At 44.1% G+C, this 26081-nt stretch overlaps 1 protein-coding gene and 1 long non-coding RNA gene across 3 annotated transcripts in view; one reads left to right on the top strand and one right to left on the bottom strand.

The window, feature by feature from the left end:
• Positions 1-1090: 1090 nt before the first annotated feature.
• On the bottom strand, positions 1091-2645 carry DUSP23 (dual specificity phosphatase 23). Of its 2 annotated transcripts, XM_067728292.1 has the most exons (3): positions 2497-2645; positions 2142-2410; positions 1091-1521 (listed from the first exon to the last, which is right to left on the bottom strand). In XM_067728292.1, exons 2-3 carry the CDS (start codon positions 2406-2408, stop codon positions 1336-1338), a joined length of 453 nt encoding a protein of 150 aa, XP_067584393.1. In that variant the 5' UTR covers positions 2409-2410; positions 2497-2645; the 3' UTR covers positions 1091-1335. The 2 variants fall into 2 exon arrangements, with proteins under 2 accessions (XP_067584393.1, XP_067584394.1); XM_067728293.1 differs by lacking the exon at positions 2497-2645 and having other exon boundaries at positions 1091-1452; positions 2142-2490.
• Positions 2646-2917: 272 nt separating this feature from the next.
• The window catches only part of LOC137219550 (uncharacterized), a 38692-nt gene continuing 15528 nt past the window's right edge, over positions 2918-26081 (top strand). Inside the window, exon 1 of the long non-coding RNA XR_010941166.1 lies at positions 2918-3392. This is a non-coding gene — a long non-coding RNA (uncharacterized lncRNA). The remainder of the gene's footprint in view (positions 3393-26081) is intronic.

Below are 26081 nucleotides of genomic sequence, written 5' to 3'. Positions count from 1 at the left end.
GAGGGTCGGAGGGGGGTTGAGTTGGGTGGGCGGCAGAGGAAGGAAGATGCAGTGAGGAGTGGGTGGCCTGGAGCTGGTAGTGGCCTGGGCTACAAAGGCTGGGGTCTGCAGGGGGACCCTTGCCTCCTCCCTCCATGTCTCCATTGGATGTGGAACGCATGTCTGCCATGGTACCTATTCTATGTGGTTGGACTCTGTCGGGCTCCCTGCCTCCAGAAGGCTGTGAATCATGTCCCCTTCAGCTGCAGGGCCTCTGCATCTAACAAAGCCTGGTATACAGGCACTCAGTACACATTTCATGATGAATTCCTACCTTATCCATCCTGGCCTGCCATTACAGAAGAGCGGACAGGAATTCAGGCAGGGGTTATAGCAAAAAGAGTCCACCTGGCTAGTCTAACCCATTCATCCTATCTCTCGAAGCTGCAGGTGTGGTGGTGGTGCTGGTATCATGGCATCCAATGGGGAAGTGAAGGTAACATCTGAGAAACATGGCCAAGGTTCGAAGCCCTGAATGTCTTCATTTAATCATCAAATACCCTCTGCATACCTGCCCAGAGAGAATGGGTTCTGGCATTCCTCAGCCTCACGCTGTGGGGCAGCATAATGGGCTGGAGGTCACAGGTGAGCGGAGCAGCCTGAGGCTGGGGAAAGGCACCCAGCCCCTGGGAGATGGAGACAGTGATTATCTGTGAGCACAGCATCCAGGCCTTCTCTGTCGTAAGAGGGCTAAAGGGATGACACACGTGGGGCATGCGGGCCTGGACTGAGGGGCTGTGTCCACAGGGTCCCTCCTGGCCTGCGAGCATCAGAGACCTTGGGCTGCCAGGGATTTGATTCCTTTTCATTGACCAGCTCCCCAGAAGACACATCAAATATTATTAGAGATCGGATACATAAGAGTTTCAGCATCTTTAAAAGGCTGAAAATGTGTGCTGTAGTCCTAGCCCATACTTCCACTTTCCGGAAGTGTAACCTTGCGCCTTTCTGAGCCTTGGCCGCCTCATCCAAAGAAGGGATGGCCCTTCTGCCTTCCCTTTATTATGGGGCTATTGTGAGGCGCAAAAAAAGTCACAAAGTGTGGGAGCACTTTGTAAACTTAAAGTGCTATGCAATGTGAGCTGGTTCTTTATTTATTCAAGGCAGTGGCAGAGGGACACCCCACATTGGTGCTGCTCCAGCCATCCTCCTACCAGGACCTGCCTGCAGGAAGGGCTACTTCTGTCTTTTGACCGCTGGAGGGCTTAGCACTTTGAGTTCACTTCCGCATCTCTGGCCCCATCTAATAGACAGGTCAGGGCCGTGGGGGGCCTGGCAGAAGAGTGCTGAGGTCCCTTATTTCCTTCGCTGGTAGAACTGGAAGACCGCCTTCTCTTGCTCATACGTCTCGATGGAGCCGGGTCGAAGGCGCCGGATCTCAGCGATGGCGTCCCCTGCAGCCAGGCCCCGCTCCTTCACCAGGTAACAAGCCAGCATGGTACCCGTGCGGCCAAAGCCCAGGGCACAGTGCACTCCCACCGCCTGCGAAGGGGGAGCTGGGTGGGGAGGAGCTCAACGCCCTCCCAGCACTCTCCTGACCCTCACTTGTAAAATACAACCAGGTTTTAAAGATGTAGGACAATGAAAAATATAAATATCTGGTTAAGAATTTATTTTATATTGCTTATATGTTGAAATGATATTTTGGAGTTACTGGGTTAAATTATATTATCAAGATGAATTTCTCCTGCTTCTTGTTTACCTTTTTAAAATGTGGCTCCATTACATTTGGACAGAACCTTGCTCTGGAGACTGCTCAGTACCCCCTGACTTCAACCCTCATCTCTCCCAAGTATGTTCACCCTTTCTCCTTCTCAACTCAACATCAGCTGGTTCTTCGTTGCCTTTCCTCGAGCCCAATTCACACTGCTGGGCCCTCTTCATACTCCTCCCCCTTGCCCCCGCCCCGCCCCCCTCCCCCCGCCTCCGCCCCGCTTTGGCTTTCTGTTCTGGTTGAGATGGTCTCCTGGCCCCACCCTCTTCCTCCAGTCTTTCTCCCGGAACCCAGCTAAGTTATTCCTGGCCCCGCCCTCCCCAGCTCCGCGTGTCCCCGCTGACCCCTCCCAAGTCCCACCCTCCCGGGGCTAACCCCGCCCACTGACCTCTCCCCTGGCGTTGGCCTCGTCGACAATCTTCACGAAGCGGTCGATCTGCTCTGGGCCCGGCGAGCAGAAGTCTGGGATGCGCAGTCGGTGCAGGGTGAGGCCGGGGCAGCTGTCGCTGTGCGGGGGCCCGCGCTCCGTCAGTGACACCAGGTGCCGCACACCCTGGTCCAGCAGGAACTGGTAGTGGGCGGGGAGCCGGGGCAGGGCCAACCCCGCCAGCCGGCCGGGGAGCACCCACGAGAAGTTGGGGGGCTGCACGCCCATGGCTGACGGAGGGCACAGAACAGCGGGTCACCGGGGGCGAGGCCGGCCCGTCCCGCTCCGCCCCCGGGCCGGGTAACCTTCCACCTACCTAGCACTGGCGCCTCCTGGAGCCACGTGGTCTTCGGGACACATCCTGGGTGTCATCCTGCTCCGCCTCAGGGGATTGGCCGAGCCGCCTGGGGGCGGGGCTAGAACACCCAACTCCCGGCTCCTAGTGACCGTCGGAGCGTTCTGGTCCGGCCCCAAGCAGAACACTCGTTGATTGGTTGGATAGTCAATAATGGGCGGGATTACTGCAGCCGTGTGCACGGGGATTGGTGGACCACGCAAACAGCCAAGACAGAACACCTAGAAGGAATTAAAAATTCTTTTCTGTGGCTGAAGCAACCCCGGGTCGAGCTCTGCTGCTCCCTGGCGGTCGGTGGGAGTTATTGCATCACTGGCCAACTGCCCCTGCTGCCCAAGGGCCTGGCCTTGTCTTAACTTTCTTCACAATGGATGCCCAAGGGTTTAAGAGATGGCAAATCTACATACGGCTTGGGGGAGGAATCTTCTCTACAATAACTCTAAGTCATTATCAGTGACTTTTTGAACTCATCCAGTAAGTGGGAATCACCACTGTACAGGGGACTATTCTTGTTTTTCCACTGCTGAAATTATTAAAAAAAACCCCAGTGTTTCTGCCATCTGGTGCCCTGAAATCGTACCCGGGAGAGTAATAATGTAATAATAATAACAACAACAAAAGCACCACCACCAACAACAATATAAGAATTAACAAATTGAGCATTTACTATGTGCCAGGTATTTTTCAAACTGATTTAATTGCCACAATAATCTTACGAGGTGGGTAATCTATTTAACTATCTTATAGATGAGAAAACTGAAGCTCTGGAGAGGTTCAGGAACTTGACCAAGAGATGACTGATGGTGGGGGGGGGGTTTGAAACCAAGCAGCCTGGCTCCAGAATCTTTAACAAAACGGTATTGTATTCTAAAGTTAAATAGAAGGTTACTGCCTTTTTACCTAGCCATCCTCATGTCCCTCAGCTGGGTTAAACAGTTGCAGGATTTGTTAATTTTTCTTCATATTTCCTGATTCTCAGGTTCTGTGAGTCACCCTTCCCTGGGGAGGCTAGAGTTTCTCTGTGTCATTCATAGCAGGTGGGGAACTAGATCTGAATACAGTGTCTTAACTGTGATCTGACTGGTTCATATCCTCATTTGAACAATGTGCTTCTAGTGATCAGACTAATTATAATTATGAAAATAGTTAACCCTTATTGAATTTGCTTATGTACCAGGCCCTGTGCCAGGTGCTTTCTGGAAGAGCCACATTGGGAAGGTATTTTTATATCTCTTTTGCACATGCGTAATCTGAGGCTTAAAGAAGTTGGTTAACTTAGCCAAGCACACATAGCTAGTAAGTAGCTGGGCTGGTTGAGCCAAGGTCTCTCTCATTCCAAGCCCAGGGTACCTAGTCATGAAGATGTACTTCCCTCCTTCTGTTCCCATCTACCCCTGACACACACATTTGGTTCCAGCAAAATGAAAAGGAATTTTTCTTCCTCCAAAGATCAAAGCCTGCTCTGACCCTGTGGAAAATGCACTTACCGTTTACCCAGGCAACTCTGAAGCATCGCCTCTGCCTACTCTCCCCAGGTTCCAGGAGCTGCCAAATCTACCCTTTCCCTTTCTTCTGTACAATCACAGCCCTGATTAAGCCCTTCCTGTCTGCACTCCCATTTCCCACACAACTCCCTATGACTCTTTCTAGCCCATCCCAATTTATTCCGATTGTGCCCTTCAGCCACCAGTCACCCCTTCTCCCCTCCCAGCAACTCCTCTCAATCCCTTGCTCAGGATTTCTGGCTGCACTGCCTCTGGAGACAAGACTCCAGACTTGCTCCTTTCAGGTTGAACTTTTCTCAGTCCCTTTTCCTTGCTGTCCTTTCTTTGCTCCCTCACTCATAAGGGGAAAACTTCCCACATCTCTCTCCACTACCCTATGCCCCTTCCTTGCCTCCTTGAGATCCAGCTCAAAGCCCATCTTCTTCAGAAAGAAGACATTTCGCGGGGGGAGACAGAGATTCCCGTGTGGGTCTCTGCAGGGGTTGAAGTGCATCCATCAACCCACCTGGGCTTCCTTTGTAGGAATTCCTCCCTCTTTACTGCTCTGCCTCTGGCTTCCAACAGGTCCCTGCCTTGGTCTGTGTCCCATTGTCAAGAATATTATTTAATTTTCTGTCTTGGGCCCAGGGGGCCTCACGTTGAAAGAAAAACTCCTTTCTGATGGTTTCCTGGCTAGGATCCCGGCAACTAAACAATGTCAGCTCCCCGCACGTAGCCCTCAACTTCATGCAACACTGAGCTTCTTTTCCTTCCTCTTCTGTGTTGCCTGACCTTCAGTAAGATTTAATCTTCATACTCCCATCTCATTTTATATAAATATGTACTCCTAGTATAGCAGTTAGTTTATTGGATTGGGGTTATCTGTGTCAGAGCCAAGAAGGCATCATTCCATCTTCAGATTTCACACATCTAATACAGAACCTGATACCCAGTGCTCAAAATTGTTAAATGAATGAAAAGATAAGTAGAATGCATAGGCCAGACTGTGAAGGTACATTTCTGGGAGTGTAGGAGAGTCTCCAGGACTATGTGACAATCAATGTGTGTTTATGTGTCTTTTTTTTTTTTCCACCAGCAAGGTGAGTTTACTCAGGAATAGTAGAGAATTGCAATTCGGGCCAAGCAAACTATGGCAAACCATAAACAGGTTCTGGGAACAGAGGAGAGGGGCTTGCTTTTATAGAGGAAAGGAAGAATTGAGGAGGGCTGTGACGGTTCTTCATTGGCTGCAGCCGGTGGCAGCTTGTTGTTGATGGGCCAGAAGGAAATCTTTCTTCCTTCTGGGGTGTTTGTGTGTCTTTTTTTTTTTTTTTTTGTGGTACGCGGGCCTCTCACTGTTGTGGCCTCTCCCGCTGTGGAGCACAGGCTCCAGACGCGCAGGCTCAGCGGCCATGGCTCATGGGCCCAGCCGCTCCGTGGCATGTGGGATCTTCCTGGACCAGGGCACGAACCCATGTCCTCTGCATCGGCAGGCGGACTCTCAACCACTGCGCCACCAGGGAAGCCCTGTGTGTCTTTTTAATTGCATGAGTTTGAGGACTATTTGAGTGCGGTGTAACACCTTCTTGAGATGTACTTTTTAACATGTGTGTGCTTTTAAGGAGAGAATGACTGTGTCAGTATGATCCTGGCTAAGTCTAATTAATGTTTTGTAAAAAGGGAAAAATAAGCCTTGCTCTTTGCAGAGCCCTGCTCCTGTTGTGTGCATGTGTTTGATCTTGTGTGTATGTAAGTGTGTTGAGGGAGATATTTTCCTGGAGAACAATCTGTTGACACCGACAGTGGGCTGAGTGATAAGCTTAATTTCCCTGACTTCAAGGAATTTACAACATGCTGGGGGCGGATTTAGACTCAAAAGTAATTGTTCTCATAATATATAGTAAAGTACTAAATTACTCATCAAAGACAATCAGATCATATATATTGAAAAGTTAATTGTGCAGTAAAAATAATAAGCACAAGAGAAGTCAGTGGGGGAAAGATAAGCTTGGGTTGGAACCACCAAAGTCTTATGAGGACAGCGGTCTTCGTTCCCTTTTGTTCTCGGCCCATATTGTGAAATACTGGAAATAACATTATTTGGAAGCTCAACAGAACAGTGTTAGAGCATCCTAGCTCCCCCTTCCCCAGCTGATAAGACTGTTTTGACCTAATTCTCTTTGATGTTGAGGCCCCCAGTTCCTTGAGGGCTTGATGCTAGTGGCAGTTGGAGGTGAAACCAGAGACAGAGATTCCTTTCTCCAAGTAGGTCCCTGTGTCCCACCAAGGCAGAGGATTGCTTGGGTTTGGCTTCCTGTGGCCCTTGGACTGTAGTCAGAGCTCTCAGTGTCTTAAATGTTAGGATCTTTTGTCTAAACACATCTCACACCTGGGACCCAATGATCTGGAAATTGGGTTACAGAAGGGATGGTGTGGTAGCCAACCTCAAAGACCACCTCATGTCTTTTCCACATTGATAGGCCTGGCTTGTGTAACAAGTAGAATATTGTGGACATGACGGTGTGTGACTTCTTAGGTTAACTCACAAAAGACAGTATGGTTTTGACTTGCCCTTTTGTGGGAGAAGCCAGCTGCCATATTAGGAGGACACTCAAGGAGTCTAATGAGAGATTCGTGGGGGGAGGCTTCATACCAGCATCACGTACGAGAACTTGCTGTTTTGGAAGTGGATCCTCTGGCCCCATCAAGACCTTAGATGACCTGCCCAACATCTTGACAATAACCTCACAGGTTCCCTGAGCCAGAATCACCCAGCTAGTCCTCCCTTGAATTTCTTACCCACGGAAACTATGAGATAATAAATATTGATTATTTTAAGCCATCAAATTTAGGGGGAATTTCTCATGCAGCAAATAGGAAAACAATACAGATGGGAATATTCAGATAAAAGGAAAGAAGAGAAATAATTTCTAATAAACTTAAGAAGCGAAATAATATCAAGTTTATTTTTCAAAGAAAAAGTTATACTATAAGCAGTTGTAGTCTAAGTGTGCGTGTGTGTTTTTAGGGGATAGGGTGTTGAGATAGGTCAGTGCAAAGTTTCCACATCTGGAGAACCATGCTGTGTAGAGGAACCAAGCAGAATAGTTTGGGTGTGGGTTTTGGGTGTTAGTGGTGTGGGAGGTACGGGGTTTGATGTGGTATTTGTGTAGTTAGGGACGATATACAAATGATTTAATAACTGGCCATGGCACAGGAGGCAAGCAACCAGAATGGACCCTCTACCCATCAGCACCATTGCCTACAAACAAATGGTGATGCTATCCTGCTGTTAATGGATGCACATTGGTGTCAAGTGTAGAGGCTTTGACATGATCTGGGGTGTGGTCAGGTTACCTTGGACATTTCAATATAGGTCTTTCCACAAGATGGCACTGACAGCCTGATAGCTTTTCCTTGTTTCACTCGCTCTCTCTCTCTCTCTCTCTTTTTTTTTGTATTTATGATTTGTATACTGTTACAGAACATACCATGACTGATTGCCCACAATTTACTAGTTGATTTCTTGTACTTCTGACAATTCTATCACCTTCTTGGCACTTAATATTACGTTTTTTCTTTAGACCATTCCAGGGGCACATTGAGACTTCCCGTTAGGATGTTAGGGGGTGGTACCTTATACTGGAAGCTATGATTAGGGGAGCTGGAGCTGGAGATGGACTTGGGGGCTTTGGTTTCAGTTAGGTAAGAGACACCTTTGCGATGAGAACAGTTTTGGTGAACTATCTCGCTTCTGACATTCATGCTGCTACAAACTTTGCTTTGCCTTGGATCCGAAAGGAAAAAAATTACTGAAAATCTTGGCATTGCAATTTTCACTGCATAATTGTAAAAATTGGAAAGGACCTCAGAGATCTTCGGGTTTAACCTCTCCATTTCTGGGTGAGGAAACTCACCTCATTGAGTTACTCAGTTGGTCCAGACTAAGACTCAATCCACACTATCAGATATCACTGGGTCACTGCACTGTGTGACCTGGACCAAGTTACTTTAAATTTCTAAGTCTCTGTTGCAGATGTCTATAATGATATAGATTATTAAGGATTATTGATAGGGTTAAATAAGCTAGGAATATGTAAAGTGCGTAGCAAAGTGCTGGCACGTAATTGGTGCTCACAAATGGAAGCTACTTCTGCTATCACCATCATCATAGGATGATTTAGAGCCAGATGGGAACAAATGAAGAAATTACACTTATGTTGATATATCTCTAATGTGAAGTATTATCATAGGATGCTGTGGTTAGTGGAATTTTTTTTTTTTTTAGGAGTTCTCCCTTTGAATTTTCTTTTTCACATCTTTATTGGAGTATAATTGCTTCACAGTGTTGTGTTAGTTTCTGCTGTACAACAAAGTGAACCAGCTATATGTATACATATATCCCCATATCCCCTCCCTCTTGAGCCTCCCTCCCACCCTCCCTATCCCACCCCTGTAGGTCGTCACAAAGTAACAAGCTGATCTCCCTGTGCTATGCAGCCACTTCCCACTAGCCATCCATTTTACATTTGGTAGTGTGTATATGTCATTTCTACTCTCTCACTTCATCCCAGCTTCCCCTTCCCCTCCTGTGTCCTCAAGTCCATTCTCTACATCTGCGTCTTTATTCCTGCCCTGCCACGAGGTTCATCAGTACCGTTTTCTTAGATTCCACATATGTGCATTAGTATACGGTATTTGTTTTTCTCTTTCTGACTTACTTCACTCTTAGTGGAATTCTAAGATGGGCCCAAATGACCTATACCCTTCGATGAGGGGCTATATACCCTTTGATGAGGGGCTATCACTCCCATGATTATGTCATGTTTCACGGCAAAAGGGCGCCACTCAGTAAGGTGGCCCTGGGAGCGGAGAGTGATTCCCAGTTGACAGCTACTAAGAAAGTAGAAGCTTCAGTCCTACAACTGCAAAGAAGTGAATTCTGCCAAATGAATGAGCTTGGAGGAGGACCTGGGGCCTCCGATGAGAGTTGCAGCCTAGGTGGCATCTTCATTTCAGCCTGATGAGACCCTGAGCAGAGGATCCAGCTAACCTGTAACTGGACTTCTGACCTACAGAACTGTGAGATAATAAATGGGTATTTTTGTAGCCACTAAGTTTGTGGCAATTGGTTACACAGTAATACACAGTAATAAAAAACTAATACAGATGCCTTATTTACTTGCTTTATTTTTTTATTTTTAATATGCTGGTTGCAATACTAGAGCTTTGAGCTTTCTAAAAGGCGGTCTTATTTCTTGTCTCTTTTCCCCTTTAAGTCTTCCAGTCTTCAAAACTCTAGACCACACAGGTCCCGTTTTCCAGGGCAGATGCAACAAATACAGTGAATCAATGGAGCACAGGAATTGTCACTATCTCATTCCCTCTAGGCACCTCCCCAACCTCCTGGCTTATCCTCCAACCACCTTTAGACCAGTGCTTCTCAAAGTGTGGTCCACAGTTGAGCAGCATCGCATCACCTGGGAGCTTGTGAGAAATGCAGAATCTCAGACCCCATCCCAGACCTTTGGGATCCCAGGTGGTTCACATGCACACCTATGCCTGAGAAGTCCTGCTGTAAAAACTTTGTCCTGCAGCTCTGTTTTCCCTTTGCTGGACAGTCATTGGTAGCACCTAAAACACAGCCTGGTCACAGGAGGTGGTGCCTGATATCTCCAGGTGTCTTTGGCTGAGCAGGGCTGTAGGCAGAGGAGCACGGGGAGAAGCCTCAAAGAGACCTAACTGGCCTGGGTAAATGCCTGAGGTCAATTACAAACACCCGACTGTCCCTGGTTGGAACAATCTACTGCTTTACCTGCTGGTCAGGAAGCTATCCAAGAAAAATATGCTTACATGTACGTTGTGAATTTCCTGTTTTTGTTCCAAGGAAGGGCTTGGCTCCCAGATTTCCTTTCTGGAGGAACTCTTGAAACATCACTTTCCACTCTCTCCACCTTTAAGTACGTTCCAACCATAACTGAAATTACCTGATTTATCATCCTTCAATTGAAGTGTGCCAGCCTCCCTCCAGTTTTGGGAAGAGGAGAAGGAACCATTGGACCGCCTCCCGTCACATCCCCTCAAGCCCCCAACAGAAATTCCTCCCACCCAGATCCCATCCTTCTGCAATCTCCTTAGGACCCATCACCTCCGTGGCTCTGCGGACTGGCCCCCATTATTCCTGCCTTTACACATTTCCCCTCTATGCAGCTACGATGCCTTTCATAGAACACAGACCTTACTTTCCCAGCTCTTCCTTATTGCCTTCAAGAAAAAAAAAAACCCAACATTTGTAGACTGGCATAAAAAGCCCTCCAGGATGAGGCCTCTTGCTTCTCTCTTCAGCCTCATCTTACCTCATTCTTCTGCAACAATGTGTGTCTCCATCACACAAAGCAAAGAGCAGAGCCCTCTCTCATGCCCTTGCACGTGCTATTCCCGTTACCTGTCCTGTTCTTACGTTTACCCTGCAGCAACTCCTCACCTCCCGCAAGATTCAGTTTGGAACGCAGCACTCTCTCTAGGAAGCCTTTCCTGTGCCCTTACAATTTATGTTTTGTATCGTGCTTCTGTAGCATCTCTATGAAAACATTTATTACATCATATATTGAAAATATTTGAAAGCATTTATTGATTTGTTATACAAATATCATATTTTTATTTTAAAATCGTTAACATATACACACAAAAAGAAAAAAATGATTACCTATTACCTATTTATGTTAGTGTTCAAAGAAGACATTCTGTGTTTTTCAAGTATGAAGGGAAGTGATATAAGAAATTAGAGGCTTACACACCTGTTAGATGGACTGTTGTAGCAAGGGTCCCAGGGGATTTTAGCCTATGATATCTAAGTGACAGACTCTCAAAGACCTTGCCTGGAAGCCACTCCACTGTTAAGCTCAAGAACTTCTGGAAAATTCCCACCAATTATCTCAGTCTGCAGCACTAATGTGGGGAATCCCAAGGCTGTTTTGAACCTCTCATCTGCTTATGCATTTGTTATCTCTGGAAAAGAATAGCTTCTCTGCTTTGGAAATATTGTTCCCAGCATCTCCTCTGTGGTACAGAGGTCTTAATAATGAGGGGCATTGATGCTAAGTTTACAACAGACAATTCACCTAAACATAACTACATTATGGTGCACCACCTTTCATACATATTTGTGTGTGTGTGTGTGTGTGTGTGTGTGTGTGTAAGTGAATAATATACATATAAAACTCTCTCTTTACTATGCGCTCTCTATCTTTATATCTATATACATTTCTCCCCTCTGGCTCCTTGAAGCTCCTTATTTCTCTACTTTTTAGAGCAAGGATTCCCAGCACTGGTTTGATGACACCCTGGAGTGTCTTCATTTATCTCAGGGGGTGCCTTGAAATTCACAAAACAAGATTAATTTAAATTAATTTTCATTTAAAAAAGTAAACAGACATTATATAGTAATTACAGGTACAAGTGTGTGTGTTGAAATCAAACTAATAAATGCTTGCCTTAGAGAGACATCAAGAAGATGGGGGTGGGGTTGGAAGGGACCAGAAAGGTGGTTTAGTTAGACTGTTTCTAAAACATCCCCTCTAATTACTTCCAGGTTGGTATTTCCCCCAAATTAATCGTGTTTCTCAAATTGGAAGTCAGGGCTAAGGGGGCCAAAAGCTCCTCGTAAGCAGGTCTGTATTCTGTGCCTACCATGGAACCTGGCATGTGGTAGATCCTCAGGAAACAGATTTTGATTGACTGTGTGTCCTCAGGACATAGTGTTGGAGGCTGAGGAGGGTACACGTCTCATGAGAGTTCCAGCTCTGTGGGATTGGAGGCCGTGAGGTATCTTCAGAGATAGTGGTATGGGTACCAATCCCATTCAAGTTCCAGGAGAATGTAGATGCCCAGACGGTCAAGGATAAAAGAACCTAGGCTGAGATTCACTGGCCTTATGTGACTGGCCAGAGGCTTCTATAATTGCCTTTCTGTTAACAGCTTGTGCGAATCATCAGAAAGATAGATCAACTAACATCATACATGTATAAATGTCAGTGACTTGGTGCTGAAGGTACAGTCCCAAGGTCCTAGATACAGGAAGGAATTTTGAGCTCTGCATGAGACCAGATTCTCTGAAGCAATAGAGTTGATGGTGGGTTCAAATCCCAACTCAGCCATTTAAAGCTATATAACCCCGAATAAATTGCTTTACAACTCAGTGCCCTCCTCTCTAAAGAGATAGTCATAACACCTACCTCATAGGGTTGTGAGGATTAAATGAGTTAATCCATGTAAAGTGCTTTGAACAACGCTTGGCACAGTGAGAGATCAATAAACGCTGGCTCTTGTCATCATCATCACAGTAGGCTCTATGTGCTTATCAGGACTAATTGGTAGTAGGTGTTTCAACTGGAGACTAAAAAGGATATCCATTCCTCTCTGCCCTCAGCTTGGAATGCTTTAGTGACCCCATCTGGTCCCAAAGAATAGGCTCAAGAATTCCTCCCGCCGTGCCCTAGATTGGGGTAGGAACATCATTTGCAGTGCTAGGGCTGGAAACTTAGGCAGAGGGTTAAATAGTGTAACAAGCCAGCAAGCAAACAAATGAAACAGAACAGAAAACCACCACATGCAAATAAAAGTCTCAGTGCATCCTCACACCGTTGTGGCCTCTCCCGCTGCGGAGCACAGGCTCCGGACGCGCAGGCCCAGCGGCCATGGCCCACGGGCCCAGCTGCTCCACGGCACGCGGGATCCTCCCGGGCCGGGGCACAAATCCGCGTCCCCTGCATCGGCAGGTGGACTCTCAACCACTGCGCCACCAGGGAAGCCCCTCTTGTCATACTTTGATGGGATATTCTGCTTCATGGGGGAAAAATAGAGCAAACATATCTGGATTCTTAGAATCACAAATGGTTAACAAGGGAAGAATGTGTCTTTTAGCACAGAGTTTTATGGCCTATCAATCCTTGAAGGCAAGGAATCATTAATCAAGAGATAGTTTCAAAATGTGTTCGTCATTACCCAGTAATATTTTATTATTATTATTTTTTGCGGTACGCAGGCCTCTCACTGTTGTGGCCTCTCCCGTTGCGGAGCACAGGCTCCGGACGCACAGCCTCAGCGGCCATGGCTCACGGGCCCAGACGCTCCGCGGCATGTGGGATCTTCCCGGACTGGGGCACAAACCCGTGTTCCCTGCATCGGCAGGTGGACTCTCAACCACTGCACCACCAGGGAAGCCCAACCCACTACTATTGATGAAAAACCCCAACCTCTTCTGGAGAAAATGATTGATGGGAAGAGAACTTTTGAGGCCATTAAAACACGTTCCTGATTCTCTTTATTTTAGTAAAAAACTCAATATACCTGTATCCCCCCAGGGATGAGAAAGACAGATGAGAAAGACAAATCAAGTTTCATGTCTGATCTAAGCAAAATTCAAATACTGGGTTTGAAATGCCAATACTTCTATTCAATTCCTTTTCTCTTGTGCAAACACTGAGGAATATACACTATGTGATTATTCTGATGTTCACACAGTTGTTTGGGATCAGAAAATTTTCAAATACATATATAATTTATTTCTGGGATTGCTTATGACCATAATAGAGACAAGATTAATGAGTGAATGTTATTTATTTGAAATTCATGACACTCTAAAGACTATCTTTGGGCAGAAATATATTTGATTCACAAGAATGTGGAAAGATGGTGGGAAGAAATTTCTTTTAGTGGTTAGCTTTGTTTTATAGTATTTTGATCTCCAAGGATATAGCAGTCTTAGCCTTTCTGGTCCTTTTGTTTCCAAAACTCTGTGCCTCTTCAATTCAGTTAAACTAATATATACCAGATATGCCTAGGTAAACAAAATATATTGGGCTATACACTTGAGTGAAGAAACAGAGAAAAACCCAAAACTTACATTTTAGTGCTGTAGAAGATTGTTATAACCATGACCCCAATGAATCATACCTACCAGTATCCACACCCTTCTACATTCTTCTATCGCATTGACATTGGGCTCAGCCACGTGACTTGCTTTGGCCAATGGACATAAACAAATGTGATGGAGGCAGAGATTTGATAAGCACTTGCACATTGAGGCTTGTCCTCCTAGAACCCTGAGACCACCATGCAATGAAGAAGCCCAGAATTAAATACTATGTGGTAGGAGAGGCCAGTTAAGTCCAGTAACCAAGGGCAACCCTCCCAGCTGAATGCAGTTGCATCAGTGACCCAAGACATGACCAGCAGAAGAATGATCCAGCTAACATGGAATAGGGATAATCATGAGGTCAGTAAGTTTTGGAAGACTTTGCTACAGAGATGGAAAACTGATATAAAAATTGATACGCAGAAGTGGCACGTTGCTGTATTAAAAACCGAAACTATGTAGCATTGGCTTTGGGACTGAGGGTCTGGCAGAGGTTATAAGGACAGCAAGTAGAGTGCTGGTGGAGACTGGAAGACCTGAGAGGAAACTGTTCCTGGAGTTTGATACTGGTGCTGATAAAGGGCACCGCATAGTATATAATAGTGACACAACTGGCAACACTGTCACGTCCAGTAATTGGAAGACAGAAAATGTACTTAATCAAGTTGTGGATGTGGCTTAAGGTTTCCACTTAGAATGCTGAGGGGGTCAATTAACTTTTTAAAAGTTACATATAATAGAATATGAGGAGAGAGAAACTAAAGAAAGAACTGCTCCATTTGTAAGAAGAATTTAAAGTACATATGGAGGGTCCAGGATATGCTGAGCTGGGAAATGAAACCATTTCACATTTCCAGTCTCTTCAACCTGCAAAAAATTCTCAAAGTAAGAAATGACCTCAGGATACAGATCAAATCAGGAGTGTGGCTATAAGACTCTGTGAAGACCACAGTAAGATTTTAAATGGTGTCTACCAGACTCTCTTAGCTAGATAAAAGGGCTTCTAGGAATCTTAAGGGCATTTTTCCCATAGCACCTTGACATGCTGACCAAAGTAGAGGCCCATCTTAAAAATAATTGTTAGTGTAGCTTTTGTCTGATGAAATGAACTATAACCTGGTGTGTGGGAAGTCCACAAAGTTTATAAGGGAACTGGGCCAGTTTAGACCAAAGCATGCAGGAAGCAAGCTGAGAAAGTTACTCAGCTGCAAACAAAGTCTATTTCTTATTGAAAAAGAAGACCGTTTCAGAGGGCAGAGCTAACCACTTCCAGTGAATAGAACTAGACTCTAGCAAAGAACCATTTCCCGTACTCAGAGTAGGAGGCTCTGCAACATTTGTCTGGCTGGATTTCAGAATTGCTATGGACCAGTGGCTGCTATGTGGCTCCCTGTTCCTCCCCCTTATAAATGGGAGTGCCTATTGGGTATTCCATTCTCACAGTTGTATGCTGGGTATGTGTAGAGCAGATAAGTTGTTTTTTCTGTCCATGAGTCCCTGAATGGTGAGAAACCACACCTGAGAAGCTGCATGAGGAATTGCCCTTGAGGAGCCTCAACCACATCTGGACCTGAGTCAGATCAGGAGATCCTGGACTTGTAGTTTGATGCCATGATTGGATGGGCTCTTGATAGTTTCAAAGAAGAGGAATGTGAATCACTAGGGCCAGGGAGAAGACTGTGGTACCTCGTTATAGTAATAACTCTCAATATATTATGTCCTATGGTATCCATGCCCCTGGGTATAAAATGACTCTATGCTTGGCCATAAGACTTGCTTTGGTCAATGGGACATCAGCACATGTGATGCAAGTAGAGGCTTGAAAAGTGCTTTTGCACTGGGCCTTGTCCTGTTGGAAGCTGCCCTGAGATCACCATGCTGTGAAGAAGTCTGATGAAAGACCACATGGAGAGAGTGGTCCTGTCACCTCAAATTGTCCCAATTTAACCCTGCACCCAACCAATCCATCAGCTAAATGTGGCTTCATCAGTGGGTCCAGGCAAGACCAATAAAGAATGGTCCCAATATTCACAGAATCATGTGATATAATAAATTGTTGTTTTAAGCCACTAATTTTGGGATGTGTTTTTTTTTTGTTTTTTTTCTGCGGTACACGGGCCGCTCACTCTTGTGGCCTCTCCTGTTGCGGAGCACAGGGTCTGGACGCGCAGGCTCAGGGGCCATGGCCCACGGGCCCAGCCGCTCCGTGGCATGTGGGATCTTGCTGGACCGGGGCACGAACCCGTGTCCCCTGCATCGGCAGGTGGACACTCAACCACTGTGCCACCAGGGAAGCCCCAAGGGATGGTTTATTATGCAGCAATACAGGTGTCTGTTACTAAGCATCCAGTTATATCTAGTAAATTGTAGAAAAGGAGGGTGACATTGTGTTACATGGATTTCTGAAAGTCGTTGATGCTTTCTCGATAGCTTTGTGTACAAGTTGAAGAACTGATGATGGAATGAAGATAATGTGTTATAGGTATGTAACACATTATCTTCTCACCTGTATGTAAAGATGCTGAATAATGGATGAGGTCCTTGATGAACATGTGGTAGAATAGAGAAATGAGAATGGGTTCTGAAACAGGGAGAGTTGGTGCAATTGCGGTTCTAAAACTGAACTTTGGGCAAGTTACCTAACTTCTCAGAGTCTTTGTTTCTGTACCTGTGAAATAGGATTATATTGTCTATTTTATGCTATTACTATCAGGATTAACTGAGATAATATGTATAAAAATATGCTACGCAATGCCTGGCACATGGTAGGTGTTCATTATATGTTGATTCCTTTCTACCTGAGTTCACTCTGTTCACCATGCAGCATTTCACTGAGGAATTCACTGGGACCTTGGCCTTGGGATCATGGAACAGCAACTCCAGGGTTAGGAAAACTGGGAAAATTGGGTCTATGATTGCAGGGTTAGGGATCTGTAAGCCAACTCCAGTGATAGGACAGAATTTCTGAATTGATCTGTCTTCAGGGTTCTTTCATATGTGCTTTCATTGATTTTTGTAACACACTGTGTACTGGCTCAGTCTTTGGAATACTCTTCCTCTCTCACTTGTCAAAATAATCTGTTCTTACTCCCATTTCCTAGGGTCCTGCTGAAGTACCTCTTTGTCTTACAAATTGCTCTTAAAATATGAATTCCATCCAGAAGTAGAGTCAGTAACCTGTCTCTGACATAACCCAAGGCATACAAAGGAAGATATGCTTTTTGTGAGAAAATGATGATCTTTCTTTTGGGTCAAGGATGTTGTCAACCCAGGCAAAGGCAATGTTTCATCACTCAGATGGTATGGTCTCAAAAACTGAAGAAGAGAACCCAGTTGGGTGCTACATTTAGGACATTTCTAAAACAAGGTAACAGAGGAACTCCTGGGCAATTGGAAGGGCACCACAACTACTAGTGAGTTGCCTACTTCAGTCTAGTACCCATTTGAACTCTGCTGGCCTCCAGGATAGTTTGTGATAGCAAGAAATGATCACTATGGTACACTGGGGAAAAAAAAGTTAGTTAACCTCAAAACATAAAATGGTGGAAGAAGAAAAAAGGTAGAAGCTCTTTCAGGACAGGAAATGAGAATAGTCCTTAGGTGACTATTCCCTACAGTCCCTTTGAGAAGGGAGTTCATCCATTACAAAGGTCCTCAAAATATTCATGGTACACGGGAGACTGGGGGTGGGTGGGTGGATACATTATCAACAACCTATTTCTTCCCATTTTTAACTTTTTTTTCCTGATCTACTTGCTGATTTTCAGGCTGATCTTGGGTTATAAGTCTTTGGTTTCCTTTTGTTGGTTTTGTTTTTGAATTTCCATTTGTTGAGCAACTTTAATGCATCAGACGCTGTGCTAGGTATTTAATATGTATTTTTCTATATGATCGTCCCAACTACCCTACAATGGAGATACTATTTTCCCTACTTTATAAATGATTTGACTTGGAAGGGTTCGAAAGCAGTTCTGCCTGATTGTGAGGATTTTGTTCATTCACTGCACCATGGTGGTGCTGGGTAGGGCAGCTGCAAGGCCTTTAACTCAAGAATGATTGCACTAATCTTTGGGAGAGCAAGTCTCTTCACCAATTAGATTCTGGTTATACTTCCTCATGTAGTACTTTAATTACAAAGTGTTTTCTGAAGACTTTTCACTACCAGAACTGCTCAAATTCTGCTTTGATTGGGAGCTAATTTGTTTACTCTCATTAATTTTATCTGGTTGAAGTCTTCCTTCCCCTGCTTTTTTAAAAAAAGACAGTATTTCTCTATCAAATCATAGAGCAATTATTTTGGTGGGCTTTTCGTATAAATGTTGTGCTCGTTTTGTCTTTCATAAATTATAGTTCTGGATTTTTTCTAATATTTTCTATGAAGAACAGGTTGGGCTTAGGTAAAATATTCCATTATTAACCATGCTATCATGTGTTGGAAAAATCTGTCACGAATAGATTTAAGATGGCTTATAGGGCTTCCCTGGTGGTGCAGTGCTTGAGAGTCCACCTGCCGATGTAGGGAACACGGGTTCGTGCCCTGGTTCGGGAGGATCCCACATGCCGCAGAGCGGCTGGGCCCATGAACCATGGCCGCTGAGCCTGCGCGTCCGGAGCCTGTGCTCCGCAGTGGGAGAGGCCACAACAGTGAGAGGCCCGTGTACCGCTAAATAAAAAAAAAAAAGAAAAAAAAAAAAAAGAAAAAGATGGCTTATAAATGTAATTGATCTTTTTTTGGTCTTTGTCCATAAAAACTAGTAATGGACTGGTGTATCAGTCAGGGCTTGTAAGGAAAGAGATGTCCATACAAACTGAATAACTAAAGAGAAGTTAAGAAAGGACCTATATACAAAGGTATGGGCAAGGTTGAGGAAAACCTACAAAGGTTGGTATAGTACCTTGGAACCATTGCAACTCACAAGTCTGAATGATCAAAGGAAGTGAGGGCTTACTGGAATTCGAAGAGTACAGCTATATGGAGAGGGGTGCCTGACATTAGATATAGCCTTTGTTTCGGGAATGAAACCAACCCATGGTGGCCAGGCAGGGAAGAAACTAGGGGGACAGATAAGTCTAACCTTTCTATCTTCTCATCCTCTCATCTCCTGCCAGTGCCTCCCATTGGCTGAACTCCTCTAGAAGTGAGAGGGAAAGGGAGCTTGTTGATGCAGCCCATACAGTTCAGCCTTCCGGCAGTACAGAGCAGTGGGGAGAAGTGTGGAGAGGGGATGGAGAAGGCGAAACAGAAGACATTCAACACAGCTGGGATGCAAGATCTGATAACTAATGTTCATGTTCAACCTGAACTTTCGACCACAGCAAATAGTCATGAGAACAGTCTCCTAACAGATCAGATAATAATTTCAGTCTTTAGAAAATGAGACTGTGTTCTGCTTCTGCTTCCTCCAACCTTTCTTTTTAATTTGTTTCTTAATGATTTGAAACAATTTGTGCATGTCCTAGCTGCATAAACCCCTATTATGAAAAGTATAAAAATAACTCTTCTCTATGCTGGTGATATAATTTTATTGTCACTAACCAGAAATGGCCTCTCTATCTTACTGGAAAACAGAGTGGCTTGAATTCAACTTTTCTAAATCCCAAATCATCACTTTTGGCAGAGAGTATATTCAATCTAAATGCCTTATATCTAATGTTTGTATATTGCCAGCCAACTTTCTCAGCTACTTAAGGGTCATTTTGCAACTATTTTTCTCCGGTGGTTTCACTAGAAAATTATGCTACTTAAAAGTAGGTATTTCTTGGCTGCATTACTGATATTTGTTTCTGGGGCCCAGGAGATTGGCGAAATCTATTTTGAAAATGTTTTCAGATACAAGATGTAGCATCCATGCCTGTTCAGTAAATTCTGGTTGAATGAAAGAGTGAGGTAATTAACTTTGTAACTTTGATTTTTATCTTTCTTTCCCTCAACTGTTTTTAGGAAACAGTTTTTAGAAACCATCTTGAGGAAAATTTTAGTCTTGCTGGTAGATCCTTCACTGAAAATCCCCACATGGAGGTTGGGGTAGCCAGCTATTTGGGTCTTGGTTAGGAGTCTTTATTTACTTTAAAGGAAGTGAAATATCTCCTGCCCTGTTGATTGTTAAGGTGTATGGGACTCTCCTTCATTAGCATGACAGATTTCATGCAGCTCATACTCTTGTCAAATGTTAAAATTTGGACATTTCTGTTGCCCAGTGCCTACCAAGAGCTAAATTAGATGGGTGAGCAGCTCTGATCCACAGCTAAAGAATATACAGTTCTTTCATTATTCTAGATCAACACTGTCCAATAGAACTTTCTGCAATGATGGAAATATTCTATCATTGTGCTGTACAATGTAATAGTCACTAGCCGTGTGTGGCTATTAAAGTTTAAAATACGGCTGTCAAGACTGAAGAATGGCATTTAAAATTTTTAATTTAATTTCAATTAATTTCAATTTAAAATCATCTATACTTTGGGAATTCCCTGGCAGTCCACTGGTTAGGACTCTGCGTGCTTTCACTGCTGAGGGTGTGGGTTCAATCCCTGGTTGGGGAACTAAGTTCCTGCAAACCGCGCGGTGTGGTCAAAATAAATAAATAAATAAAAGAAAATCAACTATACTTCGATTTAAAAAAGTACCCTAAGGGGAGCAACATAAAATTAAAACTGACAAAAAAAATAAAAGAACTTACAATGTGCCAGGCTCTGCTCTATCTCAATTAATCCTTATAATAATCCTCTTAAAGAAGTACTACAATCAGCATTTACAAATAATTTGTTTTTCACTAATCATGGCTAAAATTGACAAGAGTAAAATTACACCACATGTTTTGAGTATCTGATTTCAGAAATGATTTTAGCACTTCTTAAACGCTTTGCTGCTCAGTTTTTGCTTTCTTTCTATTTCAACTTCCAGATGTATTTTTTGAGAAAATCAAAATAAACTTAATGACTCACTAAAATAACTAAATAATTCAATCAATTTATTTATTTATTTAAATAGCCATTTAGGCCAGGGGCTACCATCTTGGGCAGCACCACTCTACATATTCTAGATTTTATCCCCGGGTCAAGTCTGACTATTCTTTGGCTTTCAAAAGAATAGCATTTATCGAATTACAAATTTCTATTTTGTCATTTATGGTGGTTTTAAAACATGTTTTCATATTCTTGGACATTCCTCCAAGAACATGGATACGAATTACCCTTCCCTTGAATGTGGGCCAGCTTTGGTGACTTGCTTCTGGCAAATAGAATGTGGAAGAACTGATACTACATGACTTTGGAGGCTGGTTTATGATAGGCGATACACCCTGCCTGGCTCTCTCCTTCTCAGCCTGAGCTCCCACATAAGGATTCTGGCTGCTCTCATGCTACCATCCTGAAGTCACATGGAGAGACCACCTACAGCTATCTGAAGAGGACCAGCTATTCCAGCCCCCAGCTTAGAGAACTGCTTAGCCGACTCCAGTCAGTCCGCAATGAGATAGTAATAAATGATCACTATCGTTTTAAGTCACTATTTTGAGGTTGTTGTGCGGCAAGAGATAACTGGAACAGTCTTGGTAGGAAACAGTGCAACAGAAAACAGTTCTATTAAACTCCTTACACAACTCATTGTTGGGTTGTTTTGAGGACAAAGTCTACAACATCAATTTCTCATGGATTTTTTTTTTCTCCTGGATCTTAATATCAGGAAGAGCTGCACCTTCCTGAACAACTAAAACCTTTTACTTTAATACCTTTTTGCTTTGGTTGCTAGAAACTCAAAGCTGAATTCATTCCCCACCTTTGTAACTAAATAGGACTGTACTTTTGCTTTGGCCTCATCCTGCTATTCCCTTACCTTTTTTTCTTTTTAAAATCCCAATGCAGTCTGTATATTATCAAACCACTTCAAAAAAGTGAGTGTTAGTAATGTTGGGCCTTTGCTGAATCAATGTGAGCTACAAGATCATCCAGTAGATTGATAATGATGGCTGGAAGAGTGCTGGAATTGTGTGACTCTCAAATGGCCTTATTTTCAGGAAGGAAATAAGGCCCTGAGAAGTAAAGTAACTTCTAGCTGTGAGGGATACAGAGCTAGTGAGTAGCAAAATTTCAGCCCAGGTGAAGGTGCATCTTACCGTCCATTCTCCCACATGGCACCCGCTGGTCAGATGTTGGTTCTTTACTCTGGGGATGGGATAGTGGTACAAAGATAAGTAAGACCTTGCTCAGGGGTTGACTCTCAAGATATGCCTGGTGGGGATAGTACATGTGTTTAAACATAAAGTGATATACATTTGGGGACTTCCCTGGTGGTCCAGTGGTTAGGACGCTGCACTTCCACTGCAGGTGACCCAGGTTTGATCTCTGATTGGGGAATTAAGATCCTGCAAGCCATGGTGGTGCAGCCAAAATAAATAAATAAATAAATAAAATAAAGTTAAAAAAAAAAACATTTGACCCTTGAACAACTGGGGATTAGGGTTGCAGGCTCTCTGCACAGCAAAAAAATCCACTTATAATTTATAGTCAGCCCTCCACATACACAATCCCTTATATCCACAGTTCCACATTCATGTATTCAACCAACTGTGGATCGTGTAGTACTGTAGTGTTTACTATTGAAAAAAATTCACATACAAGTGGACCCATGCAGTTCAAACCCATGTTGTTCAAGGGTCAGCTGTACATCATAAAAGAGGTACAAATTAAACTTTGTAAATGTTCAGAGGAATGAGACATCACTTCCAAGTGGAGGTTCATAGAAGGTGTCACGAAAGAGTGATACTAAGCTAGGCCTGGAGAGACGGATGTGATTCATATGTGCAGACATTGGAGCGAGGATGGGGTGGAAGATGGAGCAGTCTAGCAGCAGTGAGTTCAATGCTGGGAATTCTAGTCTATGTGGCATTTGGTGGGGAAGATATTTTTGGAAGGGGGCTGTGACACATCTCAAATTATACTATGTGAGTACCTGCTTACTCTTCTGTTTGTGGTACCAGCCCTGTCCAGGGGCATGTGACCTGTACGTGTGGATGGTATCAACTCAGGAAGAGAGACTAATGCTGATATAAGTTTCCATGTAGCTGACTGCTTAGAAAACTCAACACTTGGGACTATGTTCTGAGGTAACTGCTTAAAACCTTTTAACAACAAATTGCTTTTAGACTTCAGTATGGAAGAGAAAATACTGGAAGAGATTCTACAGCATTGCTCAGCCCTGCAAACAGGGGCATTTCAGGACACTTGGGAGGAACCCAGAAACATGCTCAGCTTCTTCTTAGACTGCCTTACATTTCTTGCAGCCTCGTATGATCATAGGAGCCTGGTATTCTGTTGACAGTAAGCCCAGCAAAGCTACAGAGTGGATCTCTGTAGGGACAGAGCTGCAGTTCTTTCCAGAGTTTGATTGATTTGTTACAATTAGTAACAGGCGGCTCTCCTGAAATTCCACAATTGCCTCTTGAAATAGGAAAATCCCAGGTGACATGGGTAGGAAATTGCTAATGGGGCGAAAACTTTTCCAGACCATTAAAACAAGATCCTGCCACTTGCCTGTAAGTGAAAGTTTAAACAAACCTCTTTTCTTTTCTTTTTTTTTTGAATTTATTTATTTATTTTTGGCTGCGCTGGGTCTTTGTTGCTGTGTACGGGCTTCCTCTAGTTGCAGCTCTTTGTTGTTTCAGTGGCTTCTCTTGTTGTGGAGCACGGGCCCTAGGTGCACGGGATCCAGTAGTTGTGGCATGCGGGCTCAGCAGTTTGGCTTGTGGGCTCTAGAGCACAGGCTCAGTAGTTGTGGCTCACGGGCCTAGCTGCTCTGCAGCATGTAGGATCTTCCCGGGCCAGGGCTCGAACCCGTGTGCCCTGCATTGGCAGGCAGATTCTTAACCACTGTGCCACCAGGGAAGGCCCAAACCTCTTTTCTTGATTAGGAAAACCAAAGTCAATATCTGATTACAGCAAAATTCAATGCCATTCTGCTGGATTCTTTGGGGTCTATAAAACCCCAGAAGGACAGCAGCCCAGGTGGATGACTCACAAGTGTTCTGACTCAGATTCCAGGTTCTTGGGGTGCTTTCCATAAAATGCTTCCAAAGGTGTTAAACCACCAATAATCATAGTTGCCATATTGACTTTGCACAAAACTGTACAGCCTATAAATCATTTTCATATACGGTATCTCATCTAATCCTCCCAAAAACTCGATGAGGTGTATATCACTCTTCTACTTTTGCAGAAGAGAAAACTGAGGCCCAGGTAACTTAAGCAAATTATCCTAAATCTCAGGGTGAACATGTATCAGTGGAAAGGTTTACATCTGGTCTTAGGAATCTAAAACTATTTGTGCGTTTGAGGAAAAAGGTCCGAGGATGAGAGACAAGGTTGGGAACTGTAGTTGGAAGAGTGGACGCAGAGGTCCCTTGGGCCAACATCTGATCATCTAGGGATATGCTGTCCCCAGACAGGGAAAAATTTTGCCAGCCTTCTCTCTGCCTGGGAAGGTAATCAGTTAGTGTTAGAGACCCCCTAGATCTGGAAGTGACCAAAGTTATGATGTAGTTCAAATCCCTTGCCCAGAGAAGTTCAGTGTCTTGCAAAGACTTACACAGATAACTGGTGACAAAGCTGGGATTGGTACCCAGTTTTCTGGATCTTACAGGAATTTCTCCTGCTACAACTGAATGCTTTTCCTCCTACATGCTCTCTCCTTTTCACTAGGTAGAAATGTGTTTACAGTGAAAGACGATTGGGCACTCCTTAGATAACTGAGCTAATATTAACAATTGCTACTATTCATCCAACACCAGCGATGTGCCAGGTTCTGTGTTAGATCTTTCACATACATTATTTTGAATCTTCACAAGAACGCTGCAAAGCATATATTATTATCTCTGTGAGGAGACGGAGACCAGGGTTGAGGATGGATTGCCAAGACAATACTGAGTTGACGTTCTTCCCACCGTGCAGCGCACAGAGTAAGAGTTTCTCTCTTGTCATAAAAAACAGAAATGTCTGAACTTTTTAATATGGTCAAGTATTGTTTTTGGAAAATCATTAAAATTCAAATTGTGTTTATTCCTACAACGATATCTGATTAAAAAGTGAGATAAGGGAGATGAATCAGTTATCACTTTTAAACAGAGTTCTTAGAAGTCTTGATTAATAAGGTTTTTTTTTTTTTATTGTGAAGGAAAACCAACATTTTAAAAAAGCTGTAATTCAAGTCATATGCTTAAGTAATTTTTTAAGAAGAGAGGCAGGGGGCTTGCCTGGTGGCGCAGTGGTTGAGAGTCCGCCTGCCGATGCAGGGGACACGGGTTTGTGCCCCGGTCCGGGAAGATCCCACATGCCAGCGGAGCGGCTGGGCCCGTGAGCCATGGTCGCTGAGCCTGCGCGTCCGGAGCCTGCGCGTCTGGAGCCTGTGCTCCACAACGGGAGAGGCCACAACAGTGAGAGACCCGCATACCGCAAAAAAAAAAAAAAAAAAAAAAAAGAAAAAAAGAAGAGAGGCAGGGTCTTTTAAAACCCCTATTCATCTAGAGTGCTAGGGACAGAGCTGTAGAGGTTCTTTTGTATTAATTAGTTCTTCCCTCAAATTATCATACCTTTAGGAGTGCTAAGCATATTCATCATTTGTACCTCAGTTAGAGTTACTTTACACCTGCTTTCCTTTTAGCATCTGTGCTATGCCTTCCAAATTTTGTTTTAAAAAAGCATTTTTTTAAAAACTTGGAACACTTTGAGGAAATGGAGAAATCTGAGTGCCATACCTCCAAGGAAGGATTTGGACCACAAATGGGCAGTGTGGAATTACTTGGTACTTGAAAACCAGCAGGGGAGGTCGCCAGAAAATGGGAAAACAGAACTGACCGGGAGTTGGGAAAGTGTCAATGTGAAACTTCTCAATTTCCACTTTTTCCCTGACCCCTAATGGCTATTCCTGGCCAGTATGCTGCCAAATCCTGATACAACATAGGTGGCTAATTACTGCCTTCAAGTTCAGACCTTCATCTGGCAGTGCACAGAGGTGTCATGATGTGTCTTTCGGTATGATTCCAAACACTATACTTCTGTCATTTGACTCTGTTCCTTTTCACATGGGTCCTCTGCTTCCACCTATACAACCCAGAATGGTCACGTCTTGGATTGCTCTCACAGAACTGGGGTAA

This window comes from Pseudorca crassidens, chromosome 2 (assembly GCF_039906515.1).
Source record: "Pseudorca crassidens isolate mPseCra1 chromosome 2, mPseCra1.hap1, whole genome shotgun sequence".
NCBI lineage: Eukaryota > Metazoa > Chordata > Mammalia > Artiodactyla > Delphinidae > Pseudorca > Pseudorca crassidens.
Note: the sequence above shows the minus strand (reverse complement) of the source record. Positions and strands in the feature narration are given on the sequence as shown.